The sequence below is a fragment of the Neodiprion pinetum genome, chromosome 1, assembly GCF_021155775.2.
Source record: "Neodiprion pinetum isolate iyNeoPine1 chromosome 1, iyNeoPine1.2, whole genome shotgun sequence".
NCBI classification, from domain to species: domain Eukaryota; kingdom Metazoa; phylum Arthropoda; class Insecta; order Hymenoptera; family Diprionidae; genus Neodiprion; species Neodiprion pinetum.
In genome coordinates, this window is record NC_060232.1 from 40875292 (window position 1) to 40888469 (window position 13178).

Here is a 13178-nt window from a genome sequence, read left to right on the forward strand (position 1 = left end):
ACCGTGAATTGTTGATAATCAGCTTATGCGACGGCAACGACGGAAAAGAAATTCGTCGGTATAGGTGTGCACTCGAAACCCCGAAAGAATCAGGGAGAGGTAAGGTTCTGTGAAATCAAAGCTGATGGCTGTGTCAATCGATCAGCGATGCCCGGATACGGCGTTCCCCGAACGTCGAAGCGAGGTAAAGTCATTGTCGAAGGAGGATCCTGGAGATCCTTCCTCGACCGTCCCCTAATTGTGGAGTAATGAAAACAAATCGGTAGATTGGTAGTAGTGTCGCGTATCTTCGTCGTAGCACCTCGCGGCGATTCGTTCGTTTGACTATTTGTCTATTCGTACCGGCTCCGATCCCCGTCGTTTCCTGCGGCGCTACCTTATCCGCACTCTGTTAGCCCCCCCACCGCCCTGAAATCTCCGTGCGGCGATCAATTTCAATCGACGGGAATCCATCTTCCAAGTCTCCCGGGCTTACAGCGCTTCCGGCAAACACGGGGCATCGGATTCTTAGGCTTAAGAATCAAGGCTCGATCGGGAGGGATTACAATTCTTTAAATGAGCTGAGGCGAACCCGTAAACGGACAAATGATTCGATACCGTCTGATCAAGCATGGATAACAACATGGGCACAGGAGGAGAATGGCGGGTTTAATGAGTTGCCGAGACGGGGTATTAAAAGCTTTGCGTTTATTGTATACTATACAATAATTTATGTACAACCAAACAGCTTTCGAAACCAATATAACAAATACCGGGCAAATATTATGGTACAGAGGATATTCAGTGCGGGTTTAAAAATTGACCATAATTGTCCGTCGCCGTCCCACCGCTGTGACCGTTTCTTTTTTGTTTCACATCGCATAGCTTGTGAACGTCTTTTAGGAAAAACTTGGCGAATGCAGAAAAAATTGTACGACTCTTTCAAAAACGTACCTAAGTTCGGTTTACGGAGGAACGGCCAGGGAAATTATTCAAGCCCGAAATTTAATTCCTCTTGTAGATTCTCACTCGTCACGTCGCCATTATCGCCACCATAGTCAAGGCGATAAACAATAAATATACATACATACATACATACATACATACATACATACATACATACATACATACATACATACGACATAAGTACCTATAGTTGACATATCCGAATGAGGCGATTTGCACGCGAATGTAGGAATATATATTATGCGGCTATTAAGCTACGCGTACAAATACCGTATCGACGTTCAGTATTTTTCATCTCAATTTCCATCGAGATTAACAACGTATGGCGACGCGAGGGATTTTCTGACGTGAGAATTCATACGCGTTACATACATATTACATGTCTATATATACTTGCTATATGTATCTCCTAATCGTAAGTGGTAAACGTATCACAAATAATATCTAGGTAGTACCGATGAGGGTTTGATCCATTGCGTTGCACGGTCAGATGCGTGGAGAAAACAGATTCGGTCACTCAATGATTCTCACTCTCTTTTGACGCCCACGTATCGTTGATTTATCTCAATATATCATATATTCATTTTCGTATAAGTCTAAAGATGTAACTTATACATAATATAGTAAATAGATAAAGATAGAATGAGGGGGGTGGAATTGAATGTAAAAAATTATCAGAATGTCGATGAAAAAATGTTCACGATCAAGCTGTATCGAATTCACCTTCGTCTACGAACAAGTGGACGCTGACGAACTTTTGGAAATTTGCGTACTATTTTCTTTTATTTTTAAGTAATCCAAATATTTGAATCGACAGATTTTAAGAAACGAAAATAAGACAGGTTAAATTGATTGAAATTAAAAAAGTTTTAATCAAATTTTGACCGACCAATTCCTTGGTGAATATTCCAGATGGAAATGTCTGAAATCAAGTGATTTATCATCATGATAAAGGTGCCATAAAACTGTGAATCATTCACTCGTAATCAGTAATATCGGTATTACGTAAGTCAAAGTGACGAGCTTCATTCCATTTACGGAACTTTTATTTCTCACTATGTCTACGTAAATCGCGGATTGAATTGCATTGTGTAAATCTGTATACTTATTATATCAATATACATATAATGATAAGACTTATTATTACCATTATTTTCATGGATAACTATTCATCATCGTAATTATTGACATCAATTAATATTAATAATTTATAGATATTATTTCATTTATTTACCTACCATCATTATCAACATTACTTCATTATCGTAATAAGATTACCATTCTTACTATCATTATTGTTATTGTTTTTGTTGTTGTTGTCATTATTATTTATATTATACTTGACATTTATTTAAGCTATTTGTCAAAGTTTTCTGTACAGTGTTTTACCTAAGATGATCGTATCAACACTCTTCGATTGGCTGAGATAGATTTTCGAAATTATTCGAGATCAAAACCAAAGATCATCTATAGGTAACAGTTAGTTAACCTGAATTTGACTGCAAGATATCGACCCGCAACTTTAATCAAGTTCCATACGATGATAAGACGAAGAAATAAAAAGTGTGTATACTGTAAACAAAAAAAAAAAAAAAATGCCGTCTTTGATGTGTAGTCTCTTTAAAAACCCTTTGCATCTTCTTCGATTGATTTCGTCTACCTACGTCCTCCTTCCACCTTTATACTGAATGGAAATTAACAACGAGCCTCTTGATTACCTTGCAGAACGTAGACCATCAAAACGTTTACCAATGTTCCGTAATTGATATAACCTTCGAGACAGGGACGCAGAGGTCGGTTAGGTGGATTCCATTTTCCATTCCTCTGCATTTCATCTTTCCTAATGAAGGGAAATTACAACGAGTTGTTGATTCAAGCATTGGGGGATGTTCCGTTGATCTGCTGATCGGTCGTCACGATCGAACTTTGCGACGACGACGATGCGGTTTCGTCTTTCTGAGGCGAGTCTATGGTGGCCTCAATGACCTCGAATTCTTCCGACGTTGAGCAGTCACCGCCAGAGGTCGCGGTGGCGTCTGGCTTTCTCAAAGTCGAGGTTTCTGCACTGACCTCACCACCGCCATTCTCTAAGGACGGTCCTCGCGGTTGATGAACCGATTGGACTGTAGCATCTGCAATGATACCTGTATGCACCCCTAGGGTGGTCCTCAAAAAGGTCACTTGAACTTCGATTGCCCCCCCCCCCCCCCCCCCCCAAATCAGCTCCACATAATTCAAAAACAATTCTCTAATTTTTAAAGATTCTTATCCCAATTCTAACACGTTCCCCGTAGTGAATGGATTACCCCATTCAACCCCTTCAGGGAACCATCAAAGCGATGGGACGGATTTAGATGAAATTTGGTATCGTGGGGTTTTTGGGGTCGCTGATTACGAATCTGAAATCAAAATTTGAAAATTCACAGTGGTGGATCCAATATGGCGGACCAAAATCCCAAGAGTCACTTGATATAGCCATATTGGATCCGCTATTTTGAATTTTGCGATTTCGAGTTCAAATCTGTAATCAGCGACCTCGAAATCCCCCCGGTACCGAGTTTTATCGAAAGCAAATGACTTTTTGGATTTTGCCCCACCATATTGGATCCGCTTTCTTTAATTGTCAAATTTTTAGTTAAGATTCTTGATCAGCCCGACGCGAAGCTTACAGCGGTCAGTAAAATTTTATCATTGAGTGACGATTTATACCACTCCATTGAAAGATAATCGATATTTTCGAAATTATTTTGCACAATCCCAGAATCGTAACTTAATATCGATATAAGAACAAATGTGGTGATGTAAAAGTTATAAAGTGATTGCATTTCCATTAGGCATGCTTCGATAGCTTCGATTCAATATTCATTGTCAGTTGAAAATGGAAGAGAAACAAAGTCCTAGGTCTACGGGTGTGTGTGTGTGTGCGTGCGTGTCGTGTTGCAACAGGTTAATCCCTTAAGCCTACGTACCTTCCTCCGAGGTTCTCCGCCTTGGAGGTGTCTCGTCTTCGGGCCCTGAGGGAGGCTCGGGGTCCAGTTGCGAAAGCTCGGAAACGTAGTTGCGTTGCGTTTGCTGCTGCTCTGTTTCCGCGGGCGTTGTTCCCTCGGGGGTGGGACTTGGCGAAGGGCTCGCCGTCGGCGAAGGGCCGGGTGTCGTCGGCGCGGTGCTCGGCGTGGGGGGTTGAACGGGCTGTCCGTGATTTCGTAAGAGCAACTGTTGGAGCTGCGCCTGTTGCAGAATCACCGGCAACTCGTAGTGGTGAAAGAAGTACATCATCGAATGCTGGAACGAGAGCACAATAAATGCTGCGATCGGTCAACTGAAGGAATAGCGCGAGGGGGTTGATGAGACGGGGGCATTCGCGCACAGGACGTCTCGATGTCCGTTCGATTTCGAACATCATCTTATCACACTTGTGTGAAAACTGCAATGAAGATTGGTTAGGTGAAATACCCAATAGTTGGACAGTCGGGAAGCCATGATTGAAATAATCTCATTTTCATGGGGTCAGGGCGTAATGAATTTATAAAAAGTACAGCATTACGTGGCGCGTGCATATTTTCATCAATTGAAACAAAAAGGTTTCCTGAAGTGCATTTTCAATTGAGTTATGAGAATTTTATGAGGTCGGTCGAAATTTGTAGTAGTTGGACAACGCACAACCTTCAATACATTCAGAAACCTCGTACTGTTTCCATTGAAGGATTTTTTTAATTTTTACTCTTTCATCTTACTCTTTTGATCCAAAGAGTTGCTAAATTCGTGCATATCACTTAGCTCTTCGGAATCTAACATGATAAGCCTTACATTATTTAATTGAAGAGCTTGACAGAGATTTTTAATCTAGAAGCTACTCCATCTCAAGTTAGGAAAGAATTAGTGGACCCGTTAGGATGGCGTTCGCACCGAGAAATCGTACGTAGTGAATAGAGCTGTGGTATAAAACTTTTCGAATCTCTCCTGTTTTGTGATGCGACATGACAACCGTCACAAGTTTCGAAGCTCCGTTGATGTTTTCATGCTTGGAGAGGTTCTATCAACGAATCAAACGTCCCTGATATCAATGATTAAAACGGTCGATATAAATATAACTATAAAAAAGAAAACCGAAAGAAACGTATGCAAGATAAAATATCTCTTTAAGCGAATAGTTTTATTTTCGAAGGAAAATGGTAACCACAGCTACAGAGGTATCAGCCTCTGCAAAACCCTATAGATTCCAGGCGCTGTTCAAATCGTCTTCGTAACCAGATTGGAGCGACTATCTCGTAGAGCGGTTTCGGAGTTACAGAGAGAGCCAATCGCGGGTTCCTGAAAGGAGCGTTGACGTCACCACGGAAAGACGCAAAGACGGCGTGGAAAGAAAAATGGAGGGTTAGAGAGTGGGTGAGTGAGAGAGAGAAAGAGAGAGAGAAACGGATTGGTGCGGCGAAAGGAGGGAGAGCAACGCGGGGACGGGGAGCGAATTTTGTGAATTTCCATATAAATTTGTTGCCGCAAACGACACACAGGCTTTCGAATTGGCGACCCGTCGACGCGGTTCACGCTCACGCGCAGCTCTATCATTCGTCGAACACACGCGTTGTCCCCAACAAGTTGCAATCAACAACCCTCTCTCTGGTTCAGACTTTCCTCGTTCGGTGTTAGCCAATCATAATGCCATCAAACTTTTTCGCTCCGCTTGCCTGCCACATACAAGTATTCCTTTGATTTTTCATTCTAGCAGTATATAACGAAGAAGCAAAAAAATCATTTTCCACGACATGATGTATTATACCTGCGATTTTGGAATGAAAAATTTTGCACCATTTCTCATCACATATTTGTCCAAAGTTTTCGTTATATTTCGAGTGAAAAGAAGGTCATGTACACTCGAATGAGAAAAGTAAGACTGTAATGAGGTCGTAATTACTCTATGAAACCAAAATTATTTTGCTAAAAGAAGATATAATTTTCATAGCTTGTTGCTTAAACGATCAATTTTTCATACTCTAAACCTTAGCCCACGTGTTACGGATTTCTTCTCGATAATCTGCGATATTACATTCTTTGAAAACCTCATTACCACGCGACTGAAGCAAATGTATCTTCTCTAATAGACTGAACTATAGATAATACCACGTCTCTCAACCGGGGGAACGGTTAATAACGTTGAAGAAATTAACTGGCATGGTTGTCACGCAGTTTCCAAGTGTAACCATTGCTTGAACCTGCATGAACAGACTGTCGTCAACATTGATGGTTTCGTCGTGCAATTTCCCTTTGGTAAAGGATCCAAGGACCCAGTGGTGGTCTGACTAGCTCAAGGAAGGATCTAGGATATTACAGGCATATTTACAAGGGACTCTGGCGGCTAACTCACAAGTTCGTACCATTGTTCGGTGGTATAGAGGCTCGGATCGCGATCGTGCATCTAGGTTCATTGTTTGGCTTCCGGTTCTCGCTAACTAGATTACCATCAGGTATTGGAGGATACTTTTTTTATCAATGGCGATCCGAAGTAGAACGCGATTTCGTGATACCCGGATATTATTTATCCAAGTATCGTTACGGCGGCTTTCGAAGTTTATATTCACTTATTGGAAGTGTACATCATTAGCTATCATTCGCTAGTTGCATATAAAAGCGGCATTTGTCTCGACGTTTTAGAACATACGAGGAATCAAAGGAAGGGAGCAACAGGTGAAAAGGGAAACTCGGAGCTTTCACTGAGCTGCAAGCTTTGCACGAGTGCAAAGGTTTCTCTGCACGCTGCCGCATATTCACCCAATTTTTCTTATTATCATTATTAACAAGTATGTATGACTATTTTTATTCCTCAATGGAGCTTGCGACATTCGAAAATATGTATTTCAACTACATGAAGACATTTTCTTCTCTTAGAAATGCATGATTGTACCGAAATATATTGGTAATATTGAAAATAATCACGGTATTTTTCCCCAATCTTATCTTATCATGCCGTATTTGAAAGGCAAGTAGTTATTTTTTTGCAAGTTGTAAATTGTTTTACAATCCGCGACATGAGAATAATTCCATAAATAATACAGTTATGAAATTTCATATCACTCTGTTTCGTATTCTTACAAAACCTCGAACTTTCATATTGTAAATTGATACGATTAAATTTTTCATAATAAAAAGTCGGCTATTTTTCAATCAATGCGGAATATATATCATGAATACTTTCGCTCCGTTAATTAAATATCTACAATTAACAGCGGATTTCATGTAACTAAAAATGTAATTGGAATTCGAGAGGATATTTACAACTGAAATCAATCGTATCCAATTTCAACATCGCGTTCACAATACCGCATAGCTGAAATTGAACATTTTCATCAAATGTCTTGAACCTTGTGCGATTCTCTCTGTCGTCAGATTCACTACTCAAGTGACCCTCGGTTACGAAACAAAATCCATCATCGGTTCCAAAATACCTAAAGAATTCGTCGAAGCCTCTTCATCCCGATACTTCAAAATCGAAGGTATATACCTCGTATATCCTACGGAAGATTCGAAAAACGTTTGTAACAAAGTTATCTCCGCGAAGAGTGTAGTCAAGAATAATCGCCGTCCCGGTTAACGCGGGGTATTAGAGAACTGCAGGTATTAGAGAGATACGTTTGTTCAAGGTTGCGGCTTAAGCGCTACAGGAATGAAATTTTAACGAGAAGTAATCGAGGGGTGCGAACGGGGACAGGAAATATCGACGGTGTAATAGCGCTGCGAAATTAATCGGTTCAACTTTGTTGACCTATAAACCCGGCGACGAGCCAGCCGGTGGCTGAGCGTCAGGGTAACCGTTCGAAAGCTCTTCCGCTCCGGCCAACGAAATTTTGTTACCGAGGTATTTATAAATTCATTAAACGAATTAATTACCGATTTAACTGTTGATTATGTCGATGCGATTCCCTGCGGCACTATCCCTCCTGATGGAAATTAGCCCTGGCCATTTGCCAGGAACAAATCACGATGAAAATGCTCTTGCTTTATTTCATAATCATCATTATCATTATCATCGTCATTATTGCTATTATTATTCGGAGGAAAAACGTGTTTTGTTTTCTCTCATATAACCGTCCACCGACATTTCCCATCTTCATCTGTCTCCATTATCTGCAGCAATCGTTTGCCTCTGGCTTGAACAAATTTCATGTGCGTCAATCTAGTTCACTTGACGCTTTACGATATTTGAGAGGAAAGAGGATAAATGGAGGAAAAGTAGGAGAAAAAATAAATTTCGAAGGAAAAGGAGATATAGAGAGAGAGAGAGAGAGAGAGAGAGAGAGAGAGAGAGTGAAAGAAAGAAGTTTGCTCTCTTTCATCTCCAGCCTCCTTTGATCCTCGCGATAGTCCTTCGGGCGGTATCAGGACTGACTTACCTAACCAAACTTCACCAAGACTAATTACGTCAGCGTTCGCGAATATAACAACGCGGTTATACTTTTTATCACGATACCAGCACTATAGGTACCTGCCTTCACGGGCGAGAAAAGTTTACTAATTTGTGATTCCATTTAAAGGCGAGAATACCTGTCGGAGCATATCGGGCCCTGCACCACGCTGGCGTGAGGGTTTTTTCTTCGAACCGGAAAGACGTGGAGATTGCGGGAAAACCATTTACATGATTTAAAAGTACAAAACGTATCGATCAATGTGCGTGACGTTGATGATTTGATCGCAACGAATTGCTCGTAGAAGCACACGCTTACCGACGAGAAATTACACAACAGCTTTGATGAGACAACGGTGTCTTTGGCACATAACCACTAATTTAATACCAATCAATTCACGTGGCGTTAAGGGAGCTTTCCAGTGTGACAGCCCGAAAAATCGCTGTTTTTCGCGATTTTTTTTTTTAAAGAAAAAATAATCTAATCGGTCTGGTTTTTTTTTTGTATAGTAATTGGGTATTGAAGAATACAAAACAATTTTTTAAAGATCGATTTATTTATTAATTAATATCTATAAAAATGATGAAACAATTGTTGCAGAAAATGCACTTGGATGTGGTGTCCACGTTGGGGGTCACAATTTTGATCTGAAATAAAAAACACAAAAAGATTATTGATCGGTATATAATTGGCTTTCGTGCTATGGAGGCTTTTTACTTTTTTTTTTTTTTTGCAAAAATGGCGCCGGTTTGAAAAAAAAGTATCGATTTTAGCATTTTTTTTGGCAGTTTTTTTTACAAAAAAATAGGAAGATGTCAAAAAAAAAAAAAAAGCTTCCATAGCACGATAAACAATGACGTTAAGTATATTGTGTAAAAAATTCAATTCGATAGCTTTAAAACTCTGCCCTCCAAGTTGGACACCGTTTTGAAAAATGCTGTTTCGAGAAAAACGCGTTCAAAGTTTCAAGTGCGGAAATTTTAGGTAAATCGTTTACTTACGGTCAATCAGCGATGCCAGGTCCATACGATATCCCTTCTGCTTCTTCGAAAAGATCGTGCTCAATGGATTGTTCAGTCCGACGAGCTGTCCTCGCCTCTTTGCTATCCAGGGACGCCCGGCGGTTTGCTTGGGTGATGCGCGCATTCTTGTACTTAGCGGCGAAATCTGCGGCGCTCGGCCCTATCGTGCATCCCATCGTCTCCAAAATTTTTAAAATTGGGTCGTAACCTTCATTGAAGGTGCACACAGCACACTGCGTAGCGATTTCTACTATCTGCTTGCCGCAGAATACGTGCTTTGGGGCTAGTTGCCATACACAGTGATTGAAGCTCTCGTTATTGTTTTGAGTGTTTGCGCCCGTACACCGCTTTTTTTTTGAAAATCGAGTGCGACAAAAAAATCAGTCGCGCGACTAATTTACGGCTAATTAACGGCAAATTATGCAATAGTCCGAATTCACATTTTCGACAATTGGCGAACCAAGTTCATGTACGTGCAGGTAGTAACGAGACAATAGAAATGACGGTCGCACGGGCAGACGGCCGACGCGGCAGCTGTAGCGCTCCGTTACCTTCTTCCAAGAAATGCTGTACAGTAACCGAAATAATCTGAATTTCGGCATGAAAATTTCAGGGAATATTCGGAAGAGTGTATACTATTCGATAAAGCAAAAAAAAAAAAAAATCGATTTTTTGAAAATTTCACACTGGAAAGCTCCCTTAACTGCGCGACTGACTTCGAACTCCCTTAGTACAGGTAATACTGCAATGGACATTTACCAAATTCATAACAGAGCTCATTGTCCGAATTCAACTCAATCGAAACCTCAGCGGCACCTTCTCAAACATTTGTTCATTAATTTTCTCCTAGGTTGTTTGGTTAAAGCTGTTCGTCAAACGCATGTTTCCGAACGGGGTATGAAAGGAAGGGTTCCTCGAAGCAATACGTTCCCCCCTATTCCGCAAACGACGATTCGAGCGAAGAAATATGGTTGAAGCGAACGAATGTATACCTACAAGGAGGGCTTCCGAGAAGGCGAGCAAAAGCAAGCAAGTGGGCAAACAAATAAGGCGTAGTTAGCTTACAAGATTGAATCTCATTCGTTGCAGGCAAAAGACACGCGACTCGCAGTATCTGCCCTGCTATTAGCTACTCAATATTTTCAAGGCAGGTTGATTCGAATATCTCGAGCCGTTAACAATTTGCGCAGTCTGCGACTGACAGATGCGATCAGCGACACGATATAACGGGTTGGTAGAAACAAGCAGGGAGGCGGTGCGGGGAATATCGCTTCGGTGAAACTGAGCACACCGGCGTTACGCAGCCACGGGGTGACTCTCCCTCCCTCCCTCGATGCCCAAGCAAAGCGCGCTCTGCTTTCAACGTCGCGGCGGTAACGTAAGGAAGAGCCGGAATTATTGTGAATCGATGCCGATGGCAGGCAGCATGCAGTAACACGTTCGAAAATACTCTCTCCCTTGTTTTTCGCCAGCCTCGTTCGGAGTCCGCGGAAGATATTGTGTAAAGCGATCCAAGGGAGGAGCGTTGCATTCCAGACGCACGAGTGACCGCGCGTGCTTCCGAACAACGCTTATGTCGTATTACAATACCTACTTCTTACTTCATGTGTTCCTTATCATGGGGCGAGTAAATTTCGTGCACAGAGAAACGGACACCCTGTCGGAAGTGTCAGACCCAGAAGTCTCTGACGAAACGGGGCATTCGGGTAAATCAGGCGCCCCAGAGACTTTTGGATAAGAGTATATTTTATCAATTCTCGGATGAAATATTAGCTGTGTACCCGTTTGTTGACGGATTGTTTGTCGAGATGATATCGTTCCATGGAATTCATTTGCAGAGTTATGGTAGCAGCCATTTGAATGAATGTCTACTATGATTAAATGTTTAGAAAATTTGCCGTATCTACGGTACGAAAAATTTTACGTTCTTTTCTCACCTGTATAAAAAGCCAAGAGGTAACGAGAGCGAGGCTGCTGTACTGTCCGTTGAAGCGGTAGTGATATGCGTAGAACGAGAAGTGGTATAGATAGAAGAATCTGTAACAGGCAAAAGAAAAATAGAGAGTATTAGGTTAGTTTTTTGCGCGCGTAAATTCTTTTGAAATTAAATTATCTACAGATTGATGAATAAAACGATGTAATTTTTAAGCAAGTAACAGCTTCCGACGATGTCTGGAGAAGGAATAACAATCCGTTGAGGTTCAGAATTGTGGGATTCCGAGTGATGAGGGATATTATCGAAATGACAATTTTTTGATGACGGGTAATACGCCGCTCTTGGTACAGAGCGGGTTGTATTACACTAGAGTGGTAATCGAGTGAAGTTCGGATTTGCTGTAGAGGGTGTACTGATAGTGTAGAGTTACATAAGAGTGTTTACACGACGTCTCGAATTAGATAGGAAAGAGAAAAGAGACGGATCTTCAGGTGAGATCGAGCCGGAGATGAATGGAAGAACGAAGGTTGGAATTGGCTCATTTTACGTGTCGACGGTGGGTAATGGTAATAGGACCTGCAGTATCCGTAGAGATTTATGGATAAAAAAAAAGATCGAATATCCGCCCATTGTGCTCAAAAAGCGAAAATTGGGCTCCGCGGTATGACACAGGTCTCCGAAGGACGAAGTATACGAACGGTCAATAGGGAGGACGATGATGATGATGATAATAATAGCGCGACAATAGCGGCGGTGATCATATTATCCCTTATTTGGCACCACCGGACACGCCGAATGAAGGCATCAGTAAGCTACGCATTACCAAAGAGAGCGCGCGAGAGAGAGAGAGAGAGAGGTACATGCTATACGAGATTAATGGAACGATCGCACACCCATCATATATGTACGTAACAGGTTATACACTCGTACATCGTCATTTTATCATAATTAAGGAAAGTGCGTTTTTCTCGAGAGCTCTACGAACAAACAAAAAATCTACGCTAGATTCAAGCTTTCAGAATTCATGACAATTTTGTTGCAAAGGGTGAAATCAACGGTTTTACCCCCCTTTCCAATGATCTAGTAGTCATTATAGATAAAAGACATTTAAGAGCTTTTATATGTTATAAAATAAATAAGGTTGCTGCGTCAACCCATATTACTGCAAAAACGGTCCCGTTTCAGACTTTAAACTGATAACACGTATCGCTGATAAACGTATTTTTCTCATGTTTTAATTTCTGCCTGTTTTGGTCTATTCTTTATCGCTTAGCGAACCCGTATTTAATTTCCGTAACATCCAAAAGTGTTACAATATATTCTCTGTCTTTGAATCCTGAAGAATTTGAAAGTCAGACCAACGGTATTTACGAAATTTCAATATACTTTGAAACATAGGCTTTATAGAGAGTCGCTTTCTATTAGGCACGTGATTCGATAAGTTCAAGGGTCGGACCTTCGGTTTCTTTACGAGAGTGGAGAGACGGCGTTGTCTGTATCCCTTAATTTTTCGATGACGATTCGAATCGGCACGGTATATTAATCGAGAGAGTTAAAGTACAGGGTGAAAGAAGCTGGACGATCGTCGTTCCGGGATTCCCCGGCCACGGAAACTCGTGGTTGCACCCTTTTACGAGAGACGATCAAGTATCGGAGACGTTCCCATCCGCCGATTCCAATAAAAATACCGTCCGATCGTAAAATCGTCGATAAATTACATTAATTTCGTACAACGAGCCAAGGGCCTGCTTCACGCCTCGCGCCTGTCCATTGGTTATTGGTTATTGGCTAGTCGCTACGTCGCAGATAGCGGTGTTGATTCATATAAACATTCAAATACAAAAATGTTGTATACCTATGCTGCAATGTTTACGTGTA

At 41.3% G+C, this 13178-nt stretch overlaps 1 protein-coding gene and 1 long non-coding RNA gene across 10 annotated transcripts in view; both read right to left on the reverse strand.

The window, feature by feature from the left end:
* Positions 1–667: 667 nt before the first annotated feature.
* LOC124225034 (membralin) overlaps positions 668–13178 on the reverse strand; it is an 80007-nt gene continuing 67496 nt past the window's right edge. For 6 of the 9 annotated variants that reach the window (XM_046637431.2, XM_069133017.1, XM_069133018.1 and 3 more), the window contains exons 11-13: positions 11302–11401; positions 3915–4227; positions 668–3101 (exon numbers count right to left, since the gene is read on the reverse strand). In XM_046637431.2, coding sequence (XP_046493387.1) covers positions 2818–3101; positions 3915–4227; positions 11302–11401 — 697 coding nt within the window. In that variant the 3' untranslated portion in view covers positions 668–2817. Of the gene's footprint in view, positions 3102–3159; positions 3345–3914; positions 4228–11301; positions 11402–13178 lie in introns of those variants that run through there. The other 3 variants (XM_046637433.2, XM_046637432.2, XM_069133019.1) reach the window with 3 other exon arrangements.
* LOC138190344 (uncharacterized) lies at positions 8895–10086 on the reverse strand. The gene is made up of 2 exons (XR_011176265.1): positions 9344–10086; positions 8895–8989 (listed from the first exon to the last, which is right to left on the reverse strand). It is a non-coding gene; the product is annotated as an uncharacterized lncRNA (long non-coding RNA).